Below are 26,065 nucleotides of genomic sequence, written 5' to 3'. Positions count from 1 at the left end.
GGATCATGAATCTCCAACCCCCTGCCACATGTAGGGCCACCAACCTCCCTATTTAATGCTAGACCAGGCTGCCCAGAGCCTCATCCAGTCTGGCTTTGAATACCTCCAGGGATGGGGCATCCACAACCTCTCTGGGCAGCCTGTTCCAGTACCTCACCACTCTCTGGGTAAAGAATTTCCCCCTGATGTCCGACCTAAATCTCCCCTCCCTCAACTTAAAACCATTTCCCCTTGTCCTGCAGTTATCTACCCTTTCAAAGAGTTGATTCCCCTCCTGTTTGTAGGCTCCCTTTAGGTACTGAAAGGCTGCAATGAGGTCACCCTGCAGCCTTCTTTTCTTCAGGCTGAACAAGACCAGTTCCCTCAGCCTGTCCTCACAAGGGAGGTGCTCCAGTCCCCTGATCATTCTTGTGGCCCTCCTCTGGACCCTCTCCAACAGTTCCCTGTCTTTTTTGTATTGCGGGCTCCACACTTGGACACAGTACTCCAGATGGGGCCTCACAAGAGCAGAGTAGAAGGGGACAATCACCTCCCTGTCCCTGCTGGCCACCCCTCTTTTGATGGAGCCCAGGATACCATTTGCCCTCTGAGCCGCAAGAGCACACTGCTGGCTCATGTTAAGTTTTTCATCTATCAGTACCCCCAGGTCCTTCTCCACAGGGCTGCTTTCAAGGACCACTCCTTCCAGCCTGTACGGATGCCTGGGATTCCTCTGGCCCAAGTGCAAAACTCTGCACTTTGCCATGTTGAACCTCATCAGGTTCACCTGGGCCCACCTTTCTAGCCTCTCGAGGTCCCTCTGCATGGCATCCCTTCCTTCAACTGTGTCGACCGCACCACTCAGCTTGGTGTCATCAGTGAACTTGCTGAGGGTGCACTTGATTCCATCATCGATGTCATTGATAAAGATGTTGAAGAGCACCAGTCTCAAGACAGACCCCTGGGGGACGCCGCTCGTTACTGGTTTTCACCTGGACATAGAGCCATTGATGACCACCCTCTGTCTGCGGCCTTTCAACCAGTTTCTTATCCATCGGGTCGTCCACCCATCAAATCCACATCCCTCCAATTTGGAGATGAGGATGTGGTGAGGGATCATGTCAAAGGCCTTGCTCAAGTCCAGGTAAATGACATCGAACCACAGCTCCTTGTTGCAAACTCCTTTCAGGTAGCTGTAGAGAACCAGGAGCTCTTCCTTTATCCTCCCTTTCTCCAGACTAAACACCACCAGCTCCCTCAGTCACTCTTCACAAATCTTGTTTTTAATTCCTTTTACCAGTTCTGCTGTTCTGCTCTGAGCACTTTCCAGCATGTCCTCCTTGTAGAGAGTGGCTCAAAAGTGATGACAAGTTGTTACGCTTTCAGTAAATTCTGTATGCAAAACCTCCCAGCTTTGTGCAGACCACAAGATGGCACAGCTGTAGTAGCTATATGCAACTGGGTAAGGCACCATGATGCAAACAAAATTAAAAATTAATATGGTGTTTTACATGAAGTAGAGGTAGATGGGGGGAGATGAACAAAATATTTTAGTCAACGAGCTATTATTTCTAATTGAATAGCAATGCTGTTTGAGCCCATAAAGCAAAGAGAATTCTGACATCTTTCATTTTCAATAATCACCCACTTATATACTTAACAGAAAAAAATACAAACCAAAGGATTTTTGAATAGAAATAGTCTAATTTTTGACTGAAATGGGATAGAACATTGCAACTTTAGATTACTTTCAGTAGATTGTTACAATGATTATAAGATAGCTTTCTAGCAAAATATTTTTTAAGCTAGAAAATTCTTTAACGCCAACAAATTCTCACTGTCCCTCAGACCATTTCATTTGCAACTACTTTCCATTTCTGAATAGCAAATAAGTTTGACAGCAATTCCTATTTTAATCCAGTACTAATGAATTTTAAAAATCTTTTTATAAAACAATCCACAAGGCAGTGAATACAATCTGGGAGACAACAGCATTTCTAATATGGATTTATGGGACACAAATTCACTGTTTTGAATGACCCAGAAAATATTATGGAAATTTAAGCCCATCATTACACCATCAGTGTATCTCAGGGAACTGGATGGGATAGGCCTATTATCTCTAACATATGTGCTTTTATTATAACTTTAACAAATGAAGAGATAGTCTGAGGTAAATGGAAGGAGACATATGTTAGGGACTATGCAAGGAGGTAGAATTTCACCCTAATACAACTATGGTGATTTGTGTCTTTCACCAGCGAGATTTGCCATTTGTCCCACACCTGTCATCTAGCATAGCAGAATGATGATCCCTTATTAAGATTTCTAGGAGCGTCTGCCATAAAAATATTAACTTCTCATCCATTTATGTACTGCTGTATTCATTGCTAATTGTCATGAATACCAGAGATTTGGAGAGGTCCAGAGAGATCCTTTTATGGCAAAATCATCAAAGTCTAAACATAAACTTATCTAAATACTGACATATGCTTATCAGAAATAACTATACCTAGTCATCTAATCTGTATCTAAAGGGGAGTGATATAATAACTTCATTAGTCACATTCTTCTGTAGAAAATCAGAATTCTGACTAGCATCCAAATGAAAATCTGGCCTTTCCAAACTTGCTGCATTTCATCCAGGCAAACCACTCTTGCCATGGAAAATGGAGGGAAGGAAAGGGTAAAGATGGAGATACTGATTGATTCCTACAAGTCTCACGCTAATTGAAATGAAAGAAGCCAACTTCTTTTCTCATACCCTTAGATCCTCTACTCACACAAGCAGTATCTCTTCAGGGGACTCTCCAGAGAGCAACAAACTCACACCAAGGGATATAATTCCTCTTATGCTAATGTAGCTAAGCACAGAAACAGGCCAAAGAAATATAACCTATTTAGTTTTTAATGGAGAATAAAAAAATCTTTAAAATTTCACAGAGAGGATAAGGATTCCATGTTGAAAACTCAGTCTTGCAATTCCCATTAATTTAAATGGAGTTTTTACAATCAGTCCCCAGCTGTTAAAAATGCCTCTCACAGTGAAAAATGTTCGACTTCACCACTGTTTTCTTGCATTCTTTGATGGTAAGGTTTGTGTATTTTGGCCTTTGTAGAGAATGGATATCCTTAAGTCTTGCTTATGGTTCCCTGCTAGTAACACAGAGAGGGAACACACTTTGAGATCATATATTGTAGCAGTCTGTTTTCCTCTCTCCCTCTATCTGTACATTCACATGCACTGATGAGATCCCCCTTGAGCCTCCTCACCCAAGGAAGACTGGTCCAGGCCAGCTGGAGGCCAGCCACTGGTGGGGTACTCAAGGGCTGGTCCTGAGGCCAGTACAGTTTAATATCTTCATTAACGACCCAGATGATGGGACAGGGTAGTTTCTCCATCTGGGGGCTCCTAGGTACACCAGTGCTACTAAGCTACTGGTCTAGGATCTTACAGACAGTCCGCTGCATGGCCAGGAATTTAACCTGGTTGTCATGGTGTTAGGCTAGCACAGTGGCATTGAACCACCCTTCACCATCCTGTCTCTGTGATAAATACAGCATTAGTGGGAAGTGTTTCTGCAGATCATTTACTGCTATTGTCAGTCTCAAATCCCACCCGTAAGTAGAACTTCTCTAGGAATAATTTATGTAGAATTTCCCTAAAAAAACACAATATGCAGAAACAAGTGAACACTGACTTTCATTGCTAGAAATTACCTTGAATTGTAATCCCAAGCTGCAACTGAATAGAAATTCATCCAGGACAGAAATTTCTCCAAAGCTGAACTCCATCCACATTAAAGGTTTTGGTTCTTTCATTTAGCTGAACTGAAACATTTTCTTCAAAGAGACCTCTATTAATTACATTCATTATTGTTAAAATCAATAACAGATAACATCATACCTTAATTACTCCCCTCCTTTCTATGTATTCTGTTGCATTATCCTCAACTGGAACACGCCAACAGCTGAGTAGCAACTGAACACTTTATTCGTATATAGATTACAAAGATTTGTTTTGAAGTAAGATGGCTCTACATGTACTTTTCCAGCATTCAGTCCCTGAATAAACTCTTCTGAAAGCAAAACAGAGAGTGAGCTACAACTGTAATAGTATGATCACAAACATATTGGAATGCCTTTGGGTTTCCTTCAGGTAAGCAGTAGCAGCAGACGTGCTACAAGGTTTTGAACATCACCTGTGGAGGCTGAAAGGAGAGGGCACTGCCAGCAGCGTGGAGCTTCAGGCATGACTGTAAGGATGGAATAAGGCAGGTGACTGTTTCTGAGAGCAGAATTTCATCAACTGCCAAACAAAAATTCTTCATTTCACAAAACCACTGTGATAATACATTATTTCTAAAAAAAAAAAAAAAAATAAATCTAATTTCTCAAATCTAGATACAGAAATGGATTTGAGAAACTTTTTTCAGATCTATGATTTTGCCATTAGATGCATACAATTAAAACTGTTGCCTTTGAGGGACAGTGATCTGCACCTAGCAAAAGATTTGATCATTGAAGGCAGAAGTTAAGCACCAACACTTTCCTGAAACCCCAAACTATAATTTAGCTCAACAAAAGTCCAGAAGCAGGTCAATCCTTTGCTTGTCTCACTTGGTAATCTCATCATTACATCACAGTAATCTCAGAGCACACCACTGCATGCCAACACAGTGATGAAGAGCCCTCTCTCTGTTCCAGCTCACCCCAAGGTGAGTCACAGCACACTCAACTCCTGAAAAATAACTTGTGTTGAAGGTAACCTGCCTTTGACATTTCCAGCATAAACAGTCATAAATAAGTGAATCCAAAACTCACCCAGTATCGGGGAAAATCAATACAAATCACTCATATGAGAACATTGGTGGGAGGAACAGAAGCATGGAACTGTAGTTGTTTACACACCCCAACAAACTTCAGGCACTTGAATAAACTAGCCAGCCTCCTAAAATTATTCTGTAGTCAATGCTGAAAAGCATTCACCTCTGAAGAATTCTCTTCTCCCTCCCCTTGTCTTCTTCAGTGAACTATCCTCCCTGGTTTTACAAGTAATGACAGATAAAAGCTTTGTAATACAGCTAGACATTTGATCTCCCTTATGAAGTGAAAAGGAGCTGAGGCTTAGGGTCTGCTCAGGAGCATTGCTTATATCTCAGTACTGTGAACTGGACTTCTTTGCATTTGGGTTCAACGTTTAAATATTTAAATATTTAGCTTCAGTCCAACAACTGGCATTTTTTTTTTTCTCAAATACAAAGAAGGAAAGACCTTCTCTTTTACTGTGCTGTTGCACTGTCATGCTTCTGGTTCTGTCATGTTTTGATATTCCCCTTTGTTTCTTTTCTTAGATCTTTAAAGTAAATATCTGACTTAGGCATCCAGCCTCACAGCAGGCTTTTTCTCAACATGAGACATAGACTCTGCTGGGTGCCCCATTAAAGTCATTTTACTACACTTTGTTTGTTCTAAAATGCTCCTGCAGGACTGGCTGTAAACAGAGCATGCATAGAGAACTCTCTGTGGTATATTAATTAACATCACACATCTTATGTGTTTCACAAGTCCCTAAAACATTGTACTAAAAACATTGTCTGGCTGTATCTGAGAGTGTGTGAAAATTTTAAAAAGTTTTACTTCTTGCAAGGAAAACCACTATGCTTTGTACAGTGATGCCTATCTAGTTTACTCTTGGCACCTTGAGTGCACTGCTGTGCTTTACTGAAATCAGAATCATACCGGTTTTACTATTTTTATAATTATACTTTTCCATCTCAGAAGTCTTGTTTATCTCCTACAGATGGAAAGGAGGGGGCAATAAAGAGAGATAAGGTTCACAGCTGCTGCTCTGAAGGCTGCCTTAGATCCCAGGAGAGGTCTCATGTTTCCTACTGACTGGTAAGAGTCAGTCCAACACACAGAACTGCTTGGAAAAATAATATTGAGAACCTCTATGTAAACCGTGATTTTCCCAAACAGGTATAGAAAGAGCATGCAAATAAAAAAGAGCAAAATAATGTTTTAGTGCAAGCTGTATGAAGCATCACAGCAACAAGGAAATCAGCTGCTTAATTCCACGTGTTGTTATGGCTTTAAACCATATTTCTTTTCCTGGTGAACAAGAAAAGAGCTCCAGTGCACACAGGATTCAACTCACCTGCTGATGTACATTCTGCATCCCAGTTGTCTACTCTAGATTCCTGTTGGAGGAATTGGCTTCTCTTTTTTTTTCTCTTTTTGGCTTCTCTTTTCTTTGCTCTTTTTGGCTTCTCTTCTATCAAACAGTGGATATGGGACCAGAGGAAAAGGAGCAGGCCATGGGTCTGGGGGATTTGAGTTTTGCCTATAGAGCATTAGGCCAGATGTTCAAACCATGACAAAACGCCATGTTCTGAGAGCTACAGAGAGACATCATATTATGCTAGTTCAACTCTTTCTGTAGCTACCATCCCACTCCTACAGTTAAAAAAGGAACATAAAGCAGATACATTTCTTCTGCCAAAGAGTACTTTTCATTACAGACCCGTGGGCTACCATAGCGTGCAAGCTAGTCTTCAATTGGAAATGTTCTACTTTGACATGAGCATTTTCCTGACATTTAGAGGCAACACACATGGCTAACCATCATAAAGTGACTTAGTAACTGTATTAGAGAGTCAGAACGCTTACATTTCCTCCGTATAAAGGAAGCTGTTTCATTTATCCCATTGCTGAGGGCTTCTGTTGTACAGCCCACTACACGGTACGTGTAGGGCAGCTGTCGGTGCTGTTTTTCTTCTGTTTGTTTCACAGATAAAAGGGCAACATCGTTAAGTACTGGCTGATCATTTCCTTTCATTTCACAGGAGTGAAGACATTGGTACAGTAGGCTGGTTCCTAAATGCAAGTTTAATGATGTGACACACGGCAAGAAAAAGAGCAGGCAGCTTTATGCTTTATTCTCACACACATCCCAGACAGCTCCATTTCTTTTAACTGACTATGAGCCGCACCGCTTTGTGGCTGCTGAAGTGACCAGATCACTGGTCACTAGCTTCTGTTAACCTCCCATGGGTATTTCAGAACATAACTGCATGTAATTGCACTCCCATGTCCTCATATGGCTTTATCCCCACAGCCCTCCTCCCCATAGCCTCCCCACTGCCTTTTGTTCAGAGAGAGAGGAATCACTGAATACATTACAGAAATCAGTGAAATTCAGAGTTTTCGTCCTCCTTGTGCTGTTAAAACTCAGGCACTCTAAAAAAATGTTTACTGGTATAAAAAGGTCCCATCAGAAAGTTATGCAGCTACTCCCCTCACAAATTTATTTGCTCATTTAAACCTTAAAACTAAATGGTCTCTGACAATGTTCATTACTTTAATAGTTCTTTCCACATTTCTATGTCGTGCAAAGGTGCTTTGCAAGTAATATTTTTTAATGATGGAAATATGACTTCCTTGTATTCCTGTGTGGTTTGTTTTATTTCTGTAAATGTATATTTTTGCCAATAAAATTTCTCACTAATTTTAAGAAAGATTTCTCTAGACAGGCATAAACTATTCCCGTTAAGACCAATCAAATGGGAAATACATTAGTTCTTCAGAAAAAGATGTTTTCGTTTCAAGATAGTAATTCAAGTAAAATATGCATCATTATTATTACTGTTGTTACAACAGTTAACAAAAACAAGCCCATATACAACCTAGAGAAGCTTTTCCATATCTCTAATTCATCGTCCTGGCTCTTGAGACAACCTTTGGACTTCTTTCTCTGCCTGGAAAGAAACAGCAATCCAGACTTCTGTCACAAGAAGCAGATCAAATGGAAGCCTCTCAGTATTATTAAAAAGCAATAATAGCCTGGGATGATTTTCCATCTCTTTCAAGACACCTTTAGTAAGCAAGATGCAATTTTCTCACCCTGCAAAATGCCCAGTTTTCCCTTTTGGACAAATCTCTCTCTGAATTCTTTGATCTCTATTAAAATCTGAGAACAAAGTAGAAGAAGCAAGAAAATCCACACAGAACATGCCATACTGTATCAGAGGCTTTTAATACAGGAAGGTGTTTTAAAGTAAAACCTTCATTCTCACATTACCTATGACATTATCATGATTATGATGTGTAGTAGATAATTGCATGTCATCTGCCAGCAAGAGCAGGAGCTAAAGGGCATCACCTGGGTCAAGAGGCTCAGTCAGACACCAGAAGTACTGTCAGTAGTGAACGCATTATAAATCTTCCCCAGAAAGTAAGTTTGTGGAAGTCACTACATTAGGAGGAAATGTTGAATCCTTTGAGAACAGGTCTTGTAAAGAGATCTTGATATATCAGCGGCTGTGCAGCCTCACCTTGAGCACTGGGTGCAGCTTTGGGTGCCGCAATAGTAGGACATCAAGCCATTAGAGAGCATCCAATAGAGGGCTTCAAAGATGGTGAAGGCTCTGGAGGGCAAAATGTACGAGGAGCAGCTGAGGACCCTGTGTTTGTGCAGCCCAGAGCAGAGGAGCTGGGGAGAGGCCTGACGGCGGCTGCAGCTTCTCATGGGGAGCGGAGGGGCAGCGCTGAGCTCTGCTCTGTGTGACAGCGACAGGGCCCGAGGGAACGGCATGGAGCTGCGTCAGGGGAGGGGCGGGTGGCGGTCAGGGACAGGGGCTGCAGCGGAGGGCGGCGGGCACGGAACGGGCTGCACGGGGCAGTGGGCACGGCCCCAGTGCCGGAGTTCAGGGAGCGTTTGGGCAGCGCTCTCAGACATAGGATCCTACTTTCAAGCCCATTTGCTTTTGGTTATCATTACGTCCATAACGGAGAAGTAAAAATATGCTTGGTCCTCATTACCTATCCACACTCCAAGACTACAGAAGAGGCTTAACCCAAAACTGACCCAGAGAGAAATGTCAGAGTGCCGTCTCTCAACACAGGGTCTACCGCATCCCTCGAGCTCCCCTCCAGCCTCTTTTGGGGCATTTTTTTCTTTTTCTCTCTAATGATTTGCCAGACCCACTGGAGGGAGCTCACGCTCGGCACCAACAGACGCACACAGGACCCAGCCCCCGGCGGGCGGAGCTTGCGGCCCGTCCCCCGGCAAAGCATCCAGCCCCGGGGCCGGGACGGGGCCGGGGGGCGGCGGGTTTCCCTCCGCGGTCCCGGCGCTGCTGCGGGCGGTGGCGGCGGCTGAGACGGGCGGATGGCGGCGGAGCTGGGCGCGGGGCTGCGCATCTTCCGCGATGTGAGTAGGCGGCAGCCTTGCCGGGACCCCCTGCATCATTCCCAAGCATCTGGGGATGGGGGTGTATTTATTGCTGTGGGTTTTTTTCTTTGCCTTTTTTTGTTGCGGAGCTACGATTTCCTCTCCTGTGTGGAAGGAAATGAAGCTGAGCAAGGCTATGGGTCTTTCCCTTTTCCCTTTTTCCTTTTCCCTTTTCCCTTTCCGTTTGCCTTTTCCTTTTTCTCTTCGCTTTCTCCTTCCTCTTTTCCTCCTGTGTTGAAGAGTGAGTTTGCTGCCAACAGTGTGTCTGTATCAGGAGAGCAGGTTAGCAATGAGGGAAGGTTCAGAGAGGCACTGGGTGAAAAAGCCATCATTTGTCAAGCTGCATTGCTTGGCTTTTTACTTTATTTTTTTCTGGGCTTTCCACTATAGAATATCTCACCCTGCAGAACTGTGGAGTTTTTCCCAGTGTGTCCTGCTAGAGCCTGATGGGTTTGAGGTGCTGAGTAGACCTGAAAGGGAAGCCTGGTGAGTGAGCAGCCCAGCATGTGCCCATCCTGCTCCTCCAGGTGCAGTGCTGGACCATCAGCTCAGCCCCTCAAGATGCAGGTGCAATACTTGTTGTCTAAGCTTGCTTGGCACCGAGAGTTCCTTTGGACTAAGGCAAGCACTGCATAAAAGGCAAACTCCATCCCCAAAATCTCTAACGTATCCTCTGCATTTCTTGAGACTTGAAAATCTTCATACCTGCCTATCTACGTACCTTCATAGCACTCAAACACTACCACCAACTGTGATCTACTTCAGACCAACTCTTAGAGTTAATCCACAGTATCTGCTAGAAAGGACATGTTGTGTATTACAGCTTGTTTTCAGGATCCTCTATCTACATGTTTTATCCAATATGACCACGTTAGCTGTAGATGTCCCTGTTCATTGCAGGGGGGTTGGACTAGATGACCTTTAAGGTTCCCTTTCAATTCAGAAGAGTCTATGATTCTATGATTAACGTCCCCAGGTTGTTGCCCAAATTATTTCAAGCAAAATCAAAACCATGTCTGCTCATCTAATAATTTCTCTAGGCTTCATAAGAACTTCTTTAAATCTCTTCATCGAGTTACTGTTTCCATTTGAATGCATAATGAAAATACAGCAGTCTTGATTTCTAGTGCAACCTCCTCCCTGCTTTTGTGTCAAAATACCTACCATACATCCAAACTATTTTACCATTTTTATATGGTGGTGGTAGTGTTATTTTCATTAAAAAGTATTTTTATGCAGACCCGTATCTTTGGGGCACCTCTAGTCAATTGATGCCCCCAACCCTACACATCTATAAGCCAAGATGGGATAAACAGCACTCTTGGTGATGTAGATGCCTTGCCCCAGGTGCAGTGTGCATCCCTACTGTAGCTGCACCACACATGAGGCTCTGCTGCTTGTGACAACGGCCATTTTAATCTGTTAGTAATGAACCTGCAAGGTGAGCAGCAGGACTTCAGCTCTGCTAGCACCTTTGATATGCTTCTGGTGGTGGGCACCCATCATTCCTTTGAATCGCCTGTAATTGGGCAAAACAAAGCTCAGTTCATCACTTCAGATCTCACAGTGCTGTCTTCAGACTTCACAAATCTGTCAATTTCCAGCTGAAAAAACCTGCAAAATCATTCAACTCTGTGACTTTCTTTGCCATCTCTTTATACATACAGTTACTAGCTATGGAGCATGATGCTTCAGTGGGCAGTATTGGTAGTAGGCGGGTGGTTGGACTAGATGACCTCAGAAGTTTTTCCAACATTAATGATTCCATGATTCTATGCCATTTTGGCTGATAGATACACTGACATGCATGCTGACTTTTCCTCCAGGTGACAAGAAAGGAAATAAGAGTGCTTGGCAATGACATGGGAGAAAGACCAACAACAGTCTCCCAGAAGTCCACTTTAACCTGCCAGGAATCCAAGACCCATTAGGAACCATGGAAAAAGATTTTATTTTATTCCAACAGTTCTTTGAATGCTCTTTCCTTTGCTCTGCTCTTAGCTAAAAGTTTTGTGTCAGCATTAGGAGGAAATTTCCAGTTTAGAGTATAAACTTTAAAACCCCAAACAGTCCAATCCTCATACAGAAAACTAATTTATCTGGAAATACAAGGAGGGAGGGTGTCATCCTGATAAGCCTCCTTCATATTGCACATGATGTAAACTGACCCAGAGGAAAGTTCAGCTCAGAGGTCATAAACAAAATCCTGTTGTTGGTCACTGTTTTGTCATTTCTGCCCTGACACCATATGACAGAATTCAGCAACAAGGATGATCCAGCGGAACGTGGCAGCTGAATCCTCAGGTTTTTCATGTAGTTGCAGCACTATAAGCAGAGCACACTCCTGCCATTGGCAGCTAATCAGCAAAACCACCTCACCCTGAGAACAGGGACGTATCATAAACTGCTGATCGAGGAGTGGGCTGTGGTGCTGGTACCTGCACTGAGACCCCAGCTGAGATTCCACTGGTCTTCACTGGGGGCACCCGCTGGGGTCCTTCCACAGCCTTTGCATGAGGAGACCTTTCTTCCACCTCTGTTTCCTATCATCAGAGGAATCCTGAGATTTGCTCCCACTCAGCTGACACTGCTGCCTGCCACCTCCAGTCTGATCACTGTGTGCTCCCCAGCTCCTCTCCTGCTTCTCCCTCCACACACCCAGATCCTGAGTCTTTCTCTGCACCTCAGATGTTCAGAGCATATCCCAGCTGCCTACTGCCCTTATTCTGCTTCTCTATACGGCTTCTCCCATCCCCAAGTCCATAAGCACAGCAGTTTTGTGGGATCAGGTTTTGTGCTTGGATATGATCCCTGTAAGCCATATGTAAACTAGTAAATAAAGCTGGTTCCTAGGGGTTTGGTTGATGTGCATGCAGCACAGGAGGAGTTAAAGAAAGCAATTTTGCAAGAGAAGAATGGAGATACACTGAAGGCTTTTCAATTTTTATGCAGCATTCCGGAATGTGAATGTAGCACTTCAACTGTGAATGCTCATTAAATACAGCCTTATATGCTCTGAACTCGTATCAGAAAAGTAATTCCTTTCTCTCTTTTTTCATTTAGATACTGAGAAGAGCAGACAAGAATGGTAAGACCAGTCACCTGTTTCCCTCTTCCCTTTGGGAAAAATACTCATCACTGATACAGCCTTTAAATTGTGCTTTAAACATCTTGATATGAAAACCAGCCATCTCTCACGCCATTTTATGTTTTCTACAGGTTTTGTGCAATGTGTATTGTTGTGCACTGATTCTCCCAGTGGATTCCTTAAGAACAGATCTTTTGCTTTCACAATTTAGCATGTGTGTTTGATTTGCACTTCTGGTGTATGTGGGAGTTTTCATAATGACATTCTGTTCCCAAAAAGTTTTGATCAATTTGGTTCTAGCTTCATTTTATTACTTTTTTAAAACACTATAGGCTATATCCAGCAGTCAAATTTGCATTCCCTCCGTTTGTGTTTATGTGTTTGTTCTGTGTGTCAGTAGGCAGAATAAAACTTTAAATTCAACTTGTGCATTTATAACACAAAAGTGAGGTTTTTATTACATTATTGATTGAAATTTTTCCCCTGGTGCTAAAGACAAATCTTCTTTCCACATATGTCGCTCCCCTGTTTGAATACAGGAAGTTGGACCATGTAAATCTTCACACATTTTGGCTATAGCAGGGGAAGGGCCTGGCCATAAAGGCCACAAGGTTCATCACAGGAGTTTTGGCTGGTGTACGCATTCGTTGTCTTGGACCTGTCTTTAACTCCTTTTCTCTTCTCTGAACTGCTGTCCAATTTTGGTCAAATCATATTTTCATTTTGTGCCACTTTCCTATTAGAAAAATGATGTCACTGCCACAATGTGAGATTGAGTACTTCTGAGACTATGAAGTCATACTACAATTACCATAATAGTACTTATGCTATCACACATTATTAGGTAACCAGAGCTAGATCACACAAGACAGGAAGAAAATACAGGCTCCCAATTACTTATCACTGTAATGCTAATGTATAAGAAGTAGGGAAACTAAGGTTCTTAGAAAAGCTCAGGCTGCACTTTGGCATTTTCTGGCACTGAGCAGTGCCAGACCCACAGCTCAGTGCTTGCTCCTGGCAGGTTACTCCCAGTCTGTCCTCAGAAAACAGATATTGTGCAATTTTGATAAAGCTCACTCTGGTACGTGAAGGCACAATGACCAATTTTCTCAATGAAAGATGAGAACTTTCAAGGAAGACCTGCTGGGCACTAAAGCAGCTCCTGTACATTTGGATGATATAGCTGGGGAACATTTGGTAGCCATTAGCTGTTGCTGGGAGGACCACCTCTGGCAGTGTGTTTCTGCCCAAACTTGTGTGCAGCAACTGGTATTTCCCACTAAACTACAGCAGTCTCATTCAGAGAGCTCAGGGGCAGAAAACCAGCCCAATGTAAGTTTTTTTTGTAGTGATTTTTTGTTATCTCCCTCAGCTCACCAAAGACTCTCAAGTGCAGTGATGAATCAAACTGAATCCCAACGTGTGGGATGTGTGGGATGCTGGGAGAGGGATGAAAGAGGACCTTCACCAGCAGTGCCTTGCCAGCTTAGCTTCACACCAACTGCAGCATTGCCAGCAGGCTGCTTGTAGCTTTTGGGGAGATGCTTATGTTTGCCCGAAGATTGGTACGAGACTGAGTGCATGGTACAAAGCAGCAGTCAGCGTCCCTCTTGAGATCTGAATGTGACTGAGCATTATCCAGATGATTACTCAGTGACAGATTTTCTATTTCCTCTCCTAGTCAGCCCTGTAGCACTCATCCATGGCCAGCTCCTGCTGAACGCCACTGTGGCCATCAAGAGCCCTTGGGGCTTCAAGTCTATGTCCCAACATCTGAATTCATTCTCTGTCCCAATCCTGTTGGATCCACAGCACTTTGATGGTGAGGAGGACTTCCAGTCCTCCTTCTAGTTACTCCCCAGTTTATTACTTACACTTTTCTATTAGAACAGAGGAAACTTCTCACAATCAGTGACGAACTTGCTTGTTCCAGTAGCCACATGAGCCCTAGAGACTTTGGTCACTGGAGTTCACAGCTATACATGGATGCTTTACAGCATAGTACTGGAGGAATTGAGATCAAGCACTCCAGTTCTATTAATTTAAGTCTATAAACTGGAAGTGGTTTCATATGTGCTTAATTGTGTTTGCTCAACCATCTGTAGCCTGTGGGACTTCCACTTTGCTAATCTAGCATATGTTAGTGCTGAATTATTAAGGAGCAGATTTGTTTTAAGGCCATGATATTAAGTAACTGCTCTGAAATGTTACTGGAAATTTGAAGACATACCTAATATGTTTACACTGTTGTCAACACAGATCATTAGCTTTCATTAATGAATAGGATAATGATAGGACCAGAGGGAATGGTTTCAAGCTACAGCAGGGGAGATTCAGGCTGGACATGAGGAAGTATTACTTTTCAGAAAGGGTGGTCAGGCACTGGAATGGACTGCCCAGGGAGGTGGTGGAGTCACCGAGCCTGGGGGTGTTCAAGGAAAGACTGGATGTTGTGTTGAGGGACATGGTTTAGTGGGAGCTATTGGGAATAGCTGAACGGTTGGACTGGGTGATCTTTTAGGTCTTTTCCAACCTTGGTGATTCTATGATTCTATGATTCTATAGGATAATTACATTTCCAGTCACCTTTCTGTGCTACAGAAACCGAGTGTTGGCTTACAGTAACCAAGTTGCTGTCCAGGATACTATCTGTTAAGCTCTTCTACACTTCTCTCAGAGCTGCCATAATAATTCTATGGGATTACAATACCCCCAATGCAACTAATTATAAAAACCCTACTTGCTGCTTGTTTGACAGCCATAAAACAGTGCAATCAAAATGTTGGATCAAACTGAAAAATAGGTTACGATAAGAGAGGGTGTTCTTACTCTGAATTTAGGGATTGTGTGACTTAAGGCTTGCCTTAAGCAAAGGAAGGACTGTTTAAGAGCTACAGAGCTGAGAAATCCTGCTGAATTTCTGTTACTCAGAGACATGACAGTTGTTTATGACAGATGGGTTTAAGTGAGAAACTACTTTATCAAAGTCATTCTCCTCATTTAAAAGAAGGCATATAAATTTTAATTATATTGTGGTGGTGGCTTCTTTCTCTGCCATCATTCTGTTGCCATTCCAATTCTGGAAATATCTACAATTTCAACAGGATGATCAGCTTCATAAACTCTATCTGTAGGTTGTATTTCATGACTGAGCAGCTCCACTCTGTATGGATCAGATAAACGCTTTTCCTGCAACTAAAAGAATCATATGATTTTCTGAGAGAGGGAACTTGGCATGGAAAAGGAATATCACAGTTTGAAGAAGTATATGATTCATAATATTGACAAAGGCAACAGAAAATCCTGAGGAATAAAAGCAATTTCATAAAGGTGAGATGTTGCACACTGACCTATCTGGAAAGGAGAGGTTTTGGTTTTGCATGTCAAAATGAAGTTTTGGTCTGGTTTACTTTACAAAAATCCCTGTGTTCAAAGTATTTGACACAGAACTTATTTTGAAAATTCCCAACTGAAAGTTCTTCATTTATTTCATTTCTTTTGCTACTTACAACAACATCAAACTCATGAAATTCCTCACAAAAAGTAAAATCTCCTCCCCACTTAGCAGGGGAGAAGTAAGATATGCAAACTGGAGATAATCTACTGAAGGCACAGCTCCTCATCTTGCAAGCATAGCAGTTCTTTTGTCAAAGTCTTTCTGCTTTATCATCTCTGGATTTTTCTTGAGGGGAGCATGGCTGCTTCAGGTCTATTCCCGTATGGAGGTGGAAACAAATAGCTACAAGCACAGCAGCATGCTTGCCTGGCTACTGAGTCTCACAAGTTAAGAACCTGTGCTTGATTATGGGCTTGTTCCCCCCTAACCCTGGGATCAAACCCAAGCAGGAGTTAAGTAAAACTGTTCTAATACAACTGATTTGAAAAGGTGGTTTGTATGCAGATGCTGTCATTGATTTGGAAATACCAGTCAACTGTTATGAAAAAAACACTGAGCACAAGCTTTGTCTCTGAACATCTCTGAAGCTCCTAAGAGAGAGAGATTTGAAAACACTGATGGTAATGATTTCTATAGAAGCAGAGACTTTCTGAATTCTGGATTCCCCACCCCACCTCCCCAAAACCCTCAGATGCTGTGGGGCTGGGCCCTGCATTCCAGTGTCCATGAGTGGGTCCAACCCCACTGCCAGGAGTAGGGCTGCCACCCACCAAAGGAGGCTGCCCAGGGCTCCAAACAACCTGACCTTGAACACATCAGGGATGAGGCATCCATAGCTCTCTGGGCAGCCTGTGCCAGCATCTCACCACTCTCTCAGTGAAAAATTTCCCCTTGACATCTAATCTAAATCTCCCTTCTTTTAGTTTAAAGCCATTCCCCCTTATCACTACCTGCGTAAAAAGTCATGCTGCAGTGAAAACAAACAGGGTTTGGCATAATCAGTAGACAACAGGTAATCATAAACAGATATTAAGCATCACTTAATATTTGTATTTTTTCACATTTTCACATATTTATATTCTTTCACATTTCATAAGTTCCATTCCAGTGGATTTTAAGATTCCAAATTTTACTATTTCTATTTTAAAAAAAAAAAAAAAAAAAAAAAAAAAAAGGGCCGACTTTTAGATTCCAGCCTTCTTCCTATTTATCCTACTCTGCTGGAACCACACAGTTACATGTGCTTCTCCTGCACTAGATTCTATTGATTGAATCTACCTGATATGGCTCGAAATCATTATATCTGGTTATATCAACACTTGATGCAGATCAGAGTCAGTGAAAGCCCAGAATCTTTAAAGCTTCAGATTTAGTACTTTTTCTTACACATCCTCTTATGTCTGAAATCTGGAGGATATTGCTAGCCAGAAGTGAAAAATAGGGGACAGTGGGAACTGTTTGGTTGCCTTCAGGCCTTTGCCATTATCTCTGCAAGGTACACTGCTCCCCTGATCACCATAACCTCTGAAATTTATTATTTTACCAGCACTTCCTTTGTCTCATTCCAGTCTAGGTGCCATAGGGCAACAAATTAAGTTTTTTCAAGTCTTTGAATCTGATTCTATCTTCACCCCTTTCCTGCTTCCTCTGTGTATATCGCTGAGAAATGCCAGTATCTTTTAGCACTCAAGTGCTCTGATTCTAGCATCTCATCCATCCAGTAGTTATGGACTTGCAGTCTGGTTGGGCTGGCACAGTTCTATTGTCTGTGCTTTTAAATTCCCATCTCATCAGGTTGAATCCTGGGATCAGTTTTAGTTTTCCTTCCTTCAGCTCTTCTGATTGCAGTAAGCTATATGAGCCATCTGATACTGCTCCTGCTATGGAAACATTGGCTGGAAGCTCGTCTGTGAAGCCTGTAGATTACTTTTGCTGCTGGAGGCCTATGCTGAATGAACAAAGGCAGTATCTGCTGGGAAGGGCTCACAGTCCTACCCAGAAGTGAAAAATAGGTGACAATGGGAACTGTTTGGTTGCCTTCAGGCCTTTGCCATCACCTCTGCAAGGTACACTGCTCCCCTGATCACTGTAACCTCTGTGGGCTTCAAACTCATCATTTGCCATTGTCTTTGGGAATGGAGAATCCAAATACATCAAAGGTACCTTGTTCTGTTTTGTTTTGGTTTGGTTTTTTTTTTTTTTTTTGTTTGTTTTTTAATTATTATTTTGTTTTGCTCACTGGGGTTATCTTTCAACTCAGAAAGAGAGTACAAATGAGGCTTTCTTTTGTCAGATACACTGTAGTCCTTTGAAATCAATTAGACAAGATAGACAATTCTCAATGTCTCCTGGCTGCCCAGGGAGGTGGTGGAGTCGCATTCCTTGAAGGTGTTCGAGAAACATTTAGATGTTGTACTAAAGGACATGGTTTTGTGGGGAAATATTGGTGGTAGGTGGATGGTTGGACTGGATGATCTTGGAGGTCTTTTCCAACTTTGATGATTCTATGCTTCTATTGGTAGGAACATCTGCCAACATCCCCCTCTTGATGTCGGAGTCAACATCATAAAATAGAAGGCTTTACTCTTGGAGCTACATAGGGAGATACATTTTATTGTTTATACTGCCAGTCAGGAACCTTTGGGCTCCAAGGAGGTTGGGGAACTATGCTCGTTTTTGAAGAAACTTCACAAATATGCAAGAGCAAGCAAGGCTTGCAAAACAGCTCCTGTGAGATAATGTTGCCAAGGCAAACACTGCTGAAGGCTGAAGGATTTGTCTGGTTTGTCCAAGGGATGTGCCTTCGGAAAAGTTTATCTTTCATGAATCACCCATCCCCTGTCACTTTGCCAGTGGCAAAGACTGAAGTATCTGTAACAGACGGTTCAGCTCTGCTGCTTTGGAGCTCTTAAACCAGACAGTATTTATCTGGAAGCTCTGTGGGCAGTGAACCATGCCTCCAGGGAGGGAGGACTGAGGATATGTGATGCAGTCTTTTAAATTAAGGCTCATGCTGGAAGCTGGGAAAGCAGTTGGCTAGGCAGAAGTCTTCAATTAAACAGTAAAAGGAACACTTGCTAGGGATTGGGCCTGAACTTCATCTTACTCAAGAGGAACAGATCTACCCTGGCTCCCACTTACAGTAGCAAACTGTTACACTTATACCAAGTGAGAGAAATGCCTCAAATAATCAAGTTGTTGTTTCAGTAAGTGTAGCTGCATGAAGTCTGTAAGTAACCAAATATGTTCAATGCTCCTTATCTTTTGCCAGCAACAACCTTACTGAAGTATCAGACTGGCTTTTAAAACTGTTACTGAAAATAACAGTCATGAATCAAAAGGCAGCCTCTGCTGTTGGATAATGAAATACAAAGCAAACAGCTGATGTGCCCAATCTGGCAGTTGGCAGTTCATTGATTTTGTGGATTGATGTAAAACCAATGATCCTCAAGAACAAAGATAAATAGGCAGATGTTTCAGGTTCTGTGTCACAGCCAGGCTGCTCTGTGTGTAAACACATATGCTTAATACAGGAAAGTTGCCAAAAATCACTGCTTCCTTGTGTGTGTGTGTAGCTCACACGAATCCCCTGCGCAGCAGAGGCTAAAGTTGCAGAGGCAATTTAATTAAATGATAAATTTTGTCAGCATAAGCCAAAGAAAGCATAGCTGTGAAAAGCAGCTTGTTGGTATTTGTACTCTGCAACCAGTGCCAAATGGCAGATGTATTTAGATTCTCAATTAGGTAATCATGGCAGTTCTGTCAAAGGGAGTTGCCTATCTTCACCACTTCAACACACTTGTGCCATCTTGACTTAGATTTCTTATAGATCTTGCCTTTTCATTTTAATCATAATGATGATTATTGCCAGCTACAGTCTGTCTTTTCAAGTGGAAACTTTCAAAATGTTTTTGTTGAAACAGACACTCAATTTGTCCAGTTTTGAATCCTCTTGAAGACAGCACATTTGAAGTCATATATACAAATCAAAGAAATTATGAAATAAGAGCAAGTAAGAGATTGAAGATATTCCCTAGCTCTGCTCTTCAAGTGAGCATGCTACTGCAGAGCTCATAGTTAGGATTCAGACACTGCCTTTGTAATGGATGCTTCACTGCTGTAAAATTAGGCTGCAGTATTGTAAACTTGTTGGGTGTTAAGGGCATCTCAGTCTTTTGCTCTACAGTTGTTTTGTGTCCTATGAGTGATAGGCTATGTTGGACTTCAGTCCTTTTCAGAAGTCAGAATTTTCATTTTTTTCATTTAATTAATTCCCTCTCCTCAGCCTTGAATCATATTCTCAAGAAAAAAGTAATCATGCTGTCTAATTAGAGGCCAAGTTAATAGACTCCAATGATCCCTGCATCCAAGAGTCTTACTTACAAGAATAAATGATTGCCTGATTCTGCTGCTTCAGTCAATGCAGTCATGGCCATCCTATGGGTGGGACAAGCTATCCAAACTATGACACATTTTATCAATTTCTGATTCTATTAATTAAAAGAATAGGAAAATCTGTTTATTATCTGTAGCTTAGTATCTGCAGCTTAGCAGAATCAGTAGGATTTTTTAGACGTAAGGAAGTAGATGTAGTTTAGATGTAAGGAAGTAGAAATACCATCCCTACTTCAGCAAAATAGTGTAGTATTCATTTAGAAATTAGAAATCCTTTAGAAATTAGTCAGGATTGTGCACAGTTTGACAAAAGGAGGGAAGAGCCTCAATCTAAAGTGCTAACATCCTGAAAACACCAATTAACCACTTCCTAATACATCTCAGTGATTTTGTCTCACGTAGACAAAGGCTTGCTATAATTAAAGTGAAATCAAGAAAATGACCTGCTAAATAATGCAGTAGAAGTTGTAACAAGGACTCTTTCCTCTTCAATCAGTGTACATGCTATTACTGTCCTTCTAAATTTAATCATATGAGACTTCTCCTTGCTTCCAGTTTCATCAGCCCTGAGGACACCTCCTAATTACAGGGAGATGTATCGATGATCAGGATTGACAAGATCATATTGGTGGTGATCGAGATCCATGTGGTTATGATTGTTCTTGTTCCAAACAAATGGTAGTAGTAGGTACTTAGACAATATAAAGTCAAATTTTTTTATAGCTGGGCTCCACTATATGTTACATGATCAATTTGAATACTGCCTTAATATTCGGCTGACCTCTGATATATGCTCAAAACAGTTTTCTCATTGCGTATTTTTGGTGTCATCTCCAGACTAGTCACACGCTGTCAAATATAAAACTTATTATTTTCTATACTGACCAAGAAGATGAATTGAAATTCTTTCCATTGGAAGAGGACATGAAGCTGGCTTCTTACTCACAGAATCACAGAATCATAGAATGGCCCGGGTTGGAAGGGACCTCAAGGATCGTGAATCTCCAACCCCCTGCCACAGGCAGGGCCACCAACCTCCCCATTTAATGCTAGACCATGCTGCCCAGGACCCCATGCAATGTGGCCTTGAACAGTTTCAGGGACTGGGCATCCACAGCCTCTCTGGGCAGCTTTTTCACCACTCTCATACCACTCTCATAGTAAAGAATTTTTTTACTCCATAAAAGTCAAACATTTCTTTTTTCTTTTGTTAGTTCTATACCAAGCTTGGGGCTTCTTTTTTTTTTTTTTTTTTTTTTTTGAAAATCAAAATGCTGCAGACCAGTGCAGTGTATTGATTAACATTGCTAGCCACACAGGAGACCCTACTGCTATCCAATTGTGCACTCCCTTTCATTCTCCTTTTTAAGAGGCAGGAAGCAGTAGAAAAGGAAAATAAATAGATAAGTATAAATAGCTGGAGTAATCTTCACTGAACCTACATGTTCCTTCAAGAAATTATTGGGTTTGTAGTTTCCCGAGGTTTCTTTGCCCCAAGAGGCCACTGATATTCCATGCAGAGGTGAAGACATGGACATGGACCAAGCAGGAGGAAGGGTGGGGAGGATGGGAAGAAGACACAGTGAATGGGATCAAGGCAAGGACAAGAAGATTGTCTTGATGTGTTTGGCAGTAGAGACTTACAAATCCAAACTATCTTTTTTGAAAGATGAGGAGGAAGATTAACAGAGCTGTCAGCCTAACTGAGAATTCTTGTACAAGAGCTGATGCATTTTACATCATATTATTTACATGTCTTGAATATAAAGTTTCTACATTTACTATGAAGAGGTAGTGGTTGGTGTTTTTTTTTAATAGCTTCCTCCTTTGTCGCATGGACTAAATGAGCAGAACCATAAACAAAGCTGACACTTTCTTCTTATTTTCTTTTTTCAGATGATGGAAAACTGTCCTTTGATGAATTCAAAGCTTACTTTGCTGATGGAGTTCTGAGTGGAGAAGAACTGCATGAACTTTTTCACATGATTGATACACACAATACAGAGTAAGTGTCCCCTTCTTACACTCAAAGTGCTACTCCCTGCACCTGAGAATGGAAAAAGCCATCAGGGTGATTTTAAAGTCTAAGAAGAAGGCTTCTTTAGGAAAGCTAGACTGTCACTCTGCTCTAAGCTGTTCAGCTGCACTGTTTCTAAACTCTTTAGAAATATCTAAGTTCTGATGTATGTGATTTGCAGAGCAAATTTTCTATGCTTTCCTCTCATGTTAATAAGGAAATGAGGCTATGGCCTCCAGGATTTAATCCTCCAGGATTAAATATCAGTTTCTCCATTTTTTACCCCTCTTCACTGACTCATTACCTGAGACGAGTACTTGACCAGATGTTGAGCTGGGAAAAAAGTAACCAAAGCACTCATGAATAACAAAGGGCAGAAAAAGACATCCCATCTGGTGCTGGTTTGGGAATGGTGCTGATGTCATCTCTTGGGCAATTTTGATGTCTTCATTATGACTGGGCTAAGCAAGACAACAGGTTGGCAACATTGCTTATTGCTTTCAGCAGATCAAATATTATACCACTGCATTCTCTCTAAAGCTGTTTTTTTCCTTATGTATAGTGATTGAAGAAGAGAATGCTTTTCCTTTTTATTTACTTTCTGTCCATCTGCAGTTATTCACTACAGATCTCCTAGTTACTGCTAATCAGGATGGTATTATCAAGGTAGTGGTTTTTAAATTGAACTCTGTCTGTGTGTCTTAGTTGCAGCTGGGATGGACTTGCTTTCTTTAGAGTGTCTGGTATGATGCTGTAGTTCGGATCTAGGAGAAAAACAATGCTGATAACACACCAGTATTTATAGTTGCAGCTATGCAATGTTGTGCAGTACCAAAGCAATTCTCAGTGAAGGGCCCAAGGATCTGGGAAGGAACAGAATTAGACAGCTGATGGAAGGAGTTTTGAAAGGGGTGAGAGTTCACCTTGCTCTCTTCCATTGCTCAGGGAGTGAACTGGGCATAGTTTGGGGGGGTGATGAGCAGTAGCTTGGCATCATTTGTTGTAGACATTCATATATATATATATATGTAATTATTTATCATGATTATTCACCTTTTCATTTTCTCTATCTTAGTAAATAGTTTTATCTCAACCCACAAGTTCTGCTTTTTTTCCCTATTCTCTCCCCCATCCCATTAAGAAATGGGGGGAGGGAGCAAACGACCACATGGTGCTCAGCCACCCGCTGGCTTAAATCACAACACTGTAGTCAAGGAGGTTGCTTATTTCTCTAGCTGAGGGGTTGTGAAGACATCAGGCAACCATCATGGCATGGGCTGTGGTCCCCCTTACAAGCAGTGAGCATGCAGTAAGTCAGTACTGCTTTCCTTAGCTGCCTACAGTGAGACAGTGTGTATGAAGATGCTATAATGGCCCAGCTTCCTATGCTTGCCATAACAGAAATGAAGACAATGTAATAATATAACAGGAACTTACATCATTTAAACTCTACTGTGTCTCTGGGTTTATCTTTCTACAAGGAAACGAAATAAGTTCTTCCTGGCAGTAACCCTCCTATGTTTTTTTCTCCTTCACTTGTCAGTGCCACAGCACTGCATCTTTCCTTGTTCCCTTCATCCTCAGCTTCTGCTGCTCCTCCTCTGGTTCAATCCAGAACAAAATGGAGGCATTGGCATCCTTATCCCAAGGCCATCCTAAAGCACCTAGTCTTAAAGGCTCTCATTAGTGGAATGCCACAAGCACAGAGAAGCAGCTTTCACTGATAGATCACTTACCTTAACAGACAGTATGGGAGGACAACAGGAGGTTTTGTTTTACTGTAAGAAAAGAAATAAAGGCAGTTGTTATTTCCCTAATTTGTCAAAAGTGTTTAAGTACTTGAAATTCAAGGAAGAAAATGGCTGAAATACTGCTGAATTTTTTAGGCACCAGGTAAAGAAGAAATAAATGTAACATTTTAATATTCTCAATTTTCTTAAAAACAGTGGCTAAGGCTGTGGAACAAAGACGATGCAAATAGTCTATCTATATGCCAGCAAAATGAGCCACATGCTCCTTGGAACACTGTGGGAATCTGATTATCAGATTATCCTTCACACAAGTTTTTTAGCCTTTATTAAAAGGTTCATGTTCCCTTATACGTGCTTGACAGTCAGTTTATGTTACCACCATTGTACATATCTACCTTTGTTGGGCAAATATCCTTAGTAAGTGTGTGAGATCTTTAAAAAAAGATCTTAAGGATGTTCTATTTGTTTCTTTCCCTGGATGTTTTCTTTTCTTTTTGTTTGTAAAGCTTTATTATTATTTGAAAAATATTTTTATTGTAGAAGTTGTATTAATTGCAATCTTTAGAGCTTTTCCTCTGTACTGGAGAACACACAGATCTGAAGAATATATAGTAAAATGAGAATAACATTATGATTTTCCTCCTGGGAAATATATGAGGCTTTGTCGAAGGCCACTGTTACTAGCTGACAGTAGGTAATACATGGCAGACATCAGAGAGGGATCATTCTCACTCTGAGAAAAGCTTGGCAGAAAGCATGGTACAAAAGTCACAAAGAGTGCTGTGAAGGATCAGGTTTTCATCTCTCTCAGAGGACTGAACAGGTAGAAGACTCAGGAAAACCACTAAATCACTTTTTCCAACCAGAAGTGTATTTATTTATTTGTTTATTTACTTATAACTTGTAACAGAGTAGAACCTAGATATAGATAATAAGAAAACATGCTTTAATTTAAAACAGCAATAAGAAGATTTTGAGTGTTTTTCCCGAAGTCTTTAACTGATAAAAGGCTTGATGCCTGACTTAGAGCTGGAAAGCACTCTATACTACTTGATATTTCTCTTTAATAAAGGGAAATACACTTTAAAGGCTTTCCTTAGCACCTTTTTGCTTTTCAAAACCTTGTCATAAGACAGCGAGACAGAGCATGCCAAATATCAGGTGGGTATAGCAAAGAGAAACATCTTGGGCAGTGTAATATGAATTCCTCATTAGGACGTTCCAGCAAAAATCACATGAAGCAGATATAATGAGGACAAAACTTTACTCACTGGCATTTGAAGAAAAGGGCAGATTATGTAAAATGTCTTAAATTAACCAGTTGGCTAAGAAAAGCAGCAAAATGCTCACTGAACCTTAGGAAGTTCTGCAATGTAAGAATTTGGAGAAACGTGCACATATTAAACAATCCTAAAACCATCTACTGTGCTTTAATTCTCAAACAGTCCAAGGGAGTGAAGCAAAAATTGTTGTCTGTGCCTGAAATCACTGAGGAGTTTATGATTGATCACAGAGCTCTTGGAACGGGTCCAGAGGAGGACCACTAAGATGATCAGAGGGCTGGAACACCTCTCCTATGAAGAAAGGTTGAGGGAATTGGGCTTGTTTAGCTTGGAGAAAAGAAGGCTCCGGGGAGACCTTGTTGTGGCCATCCAGTACTTGAAAGGAACATACAAATAGGAGGGAGAACGACTGTTTACATGGGTGGATAGTGATAGGACAAGGGGGAATGGTTTTAAACTGAAACAGGGGAGGTTTAGGTTAAATATTAGGAGAAGTTTTTCACACAGAGGGTGGTGACACATTGGAACAGGTTGCCCAAGGAGGTTGTGGATGCCCCATCCCTGGAGCCATTCAAGGCTCTGGGCTGCCTGGTCTTGTGGTTGACGACCCTGCACATAGCAGGGGGCTTGAAACTAGATGATCTTTGAGGTCATTTTCAACCCAGGCCATTCTATGATTCTGTGATTCTATGGATGTTATATAAAGATTGAGGTTGTGCAGCATTCTCATACTATAGTGATTTATACTGCATGTAAATGCCAAGGACAGATAGGTAAGGGAATATGTCTTGATCTTCCCAAACATCTTCGGTGTACTTCAAAATTTCATTTTGTCAGAAGAGCAGACTTAGGGTTGTTCCTGCCTGCATTAAATGTTTTAACTCTGCCAGCACTCAAAACCTCATTTTCTTTGTATG

General features: G+C 41.6%; 1 protein-coding gene across 1 annotated transcript in view; it reads left to right on the top strand.

The window, feature by feature from the left end:
* The first annotated feature begins 9,151 nt into the window (after window positions 1–9,151).
* The window catches only part of NECAB1 (N-terminal EF-hand calcium binding protein 1), a 53,900-nt gene continuing 36,986 nt past the window's right edge, over window positions 9,152–26,065 (top strand). Inside the window, exons 1-3 of the mRNA XM_042834616.1 lie at window positions 9,152–9,193; window positions 12,278–12,302; window positions 21,994–22,102. Coding sequence (XP_042690550.1) covers window positions 9,152–9,193; window positions 12,278–12,302; window positions 21,994–22,102 — 176 coding nt within the window. The remainder of the gene's footprint in view (window positions 9,194–12,277; window positions 12,303–21,993; window positions 22,103–26,065) is intronic.

This window comes from Centrocercus urophasianus, unplaced genomic scaffold (genome assembly GCF_019232065.1).
Source record: "Centrocercus urophasianus isolate 14NV4802_14NV808 unplaced genomic scaffold, USGS_Curo_1.0 seq_11, whole genome shotgun sequence".
In the NCBI taxonomy this organism is placed as follows: domain Eukaryota; kingdom Metazoa; phylum Chordata; class Aves; order Galliformes; family Phasianidae; genus Centrocercus; species Centrocercus urophasianus.
Note: the sequence above shows the minus strand (reverse complement) of the source record. Positions and strands in the feature narration are given on the sequence as shown.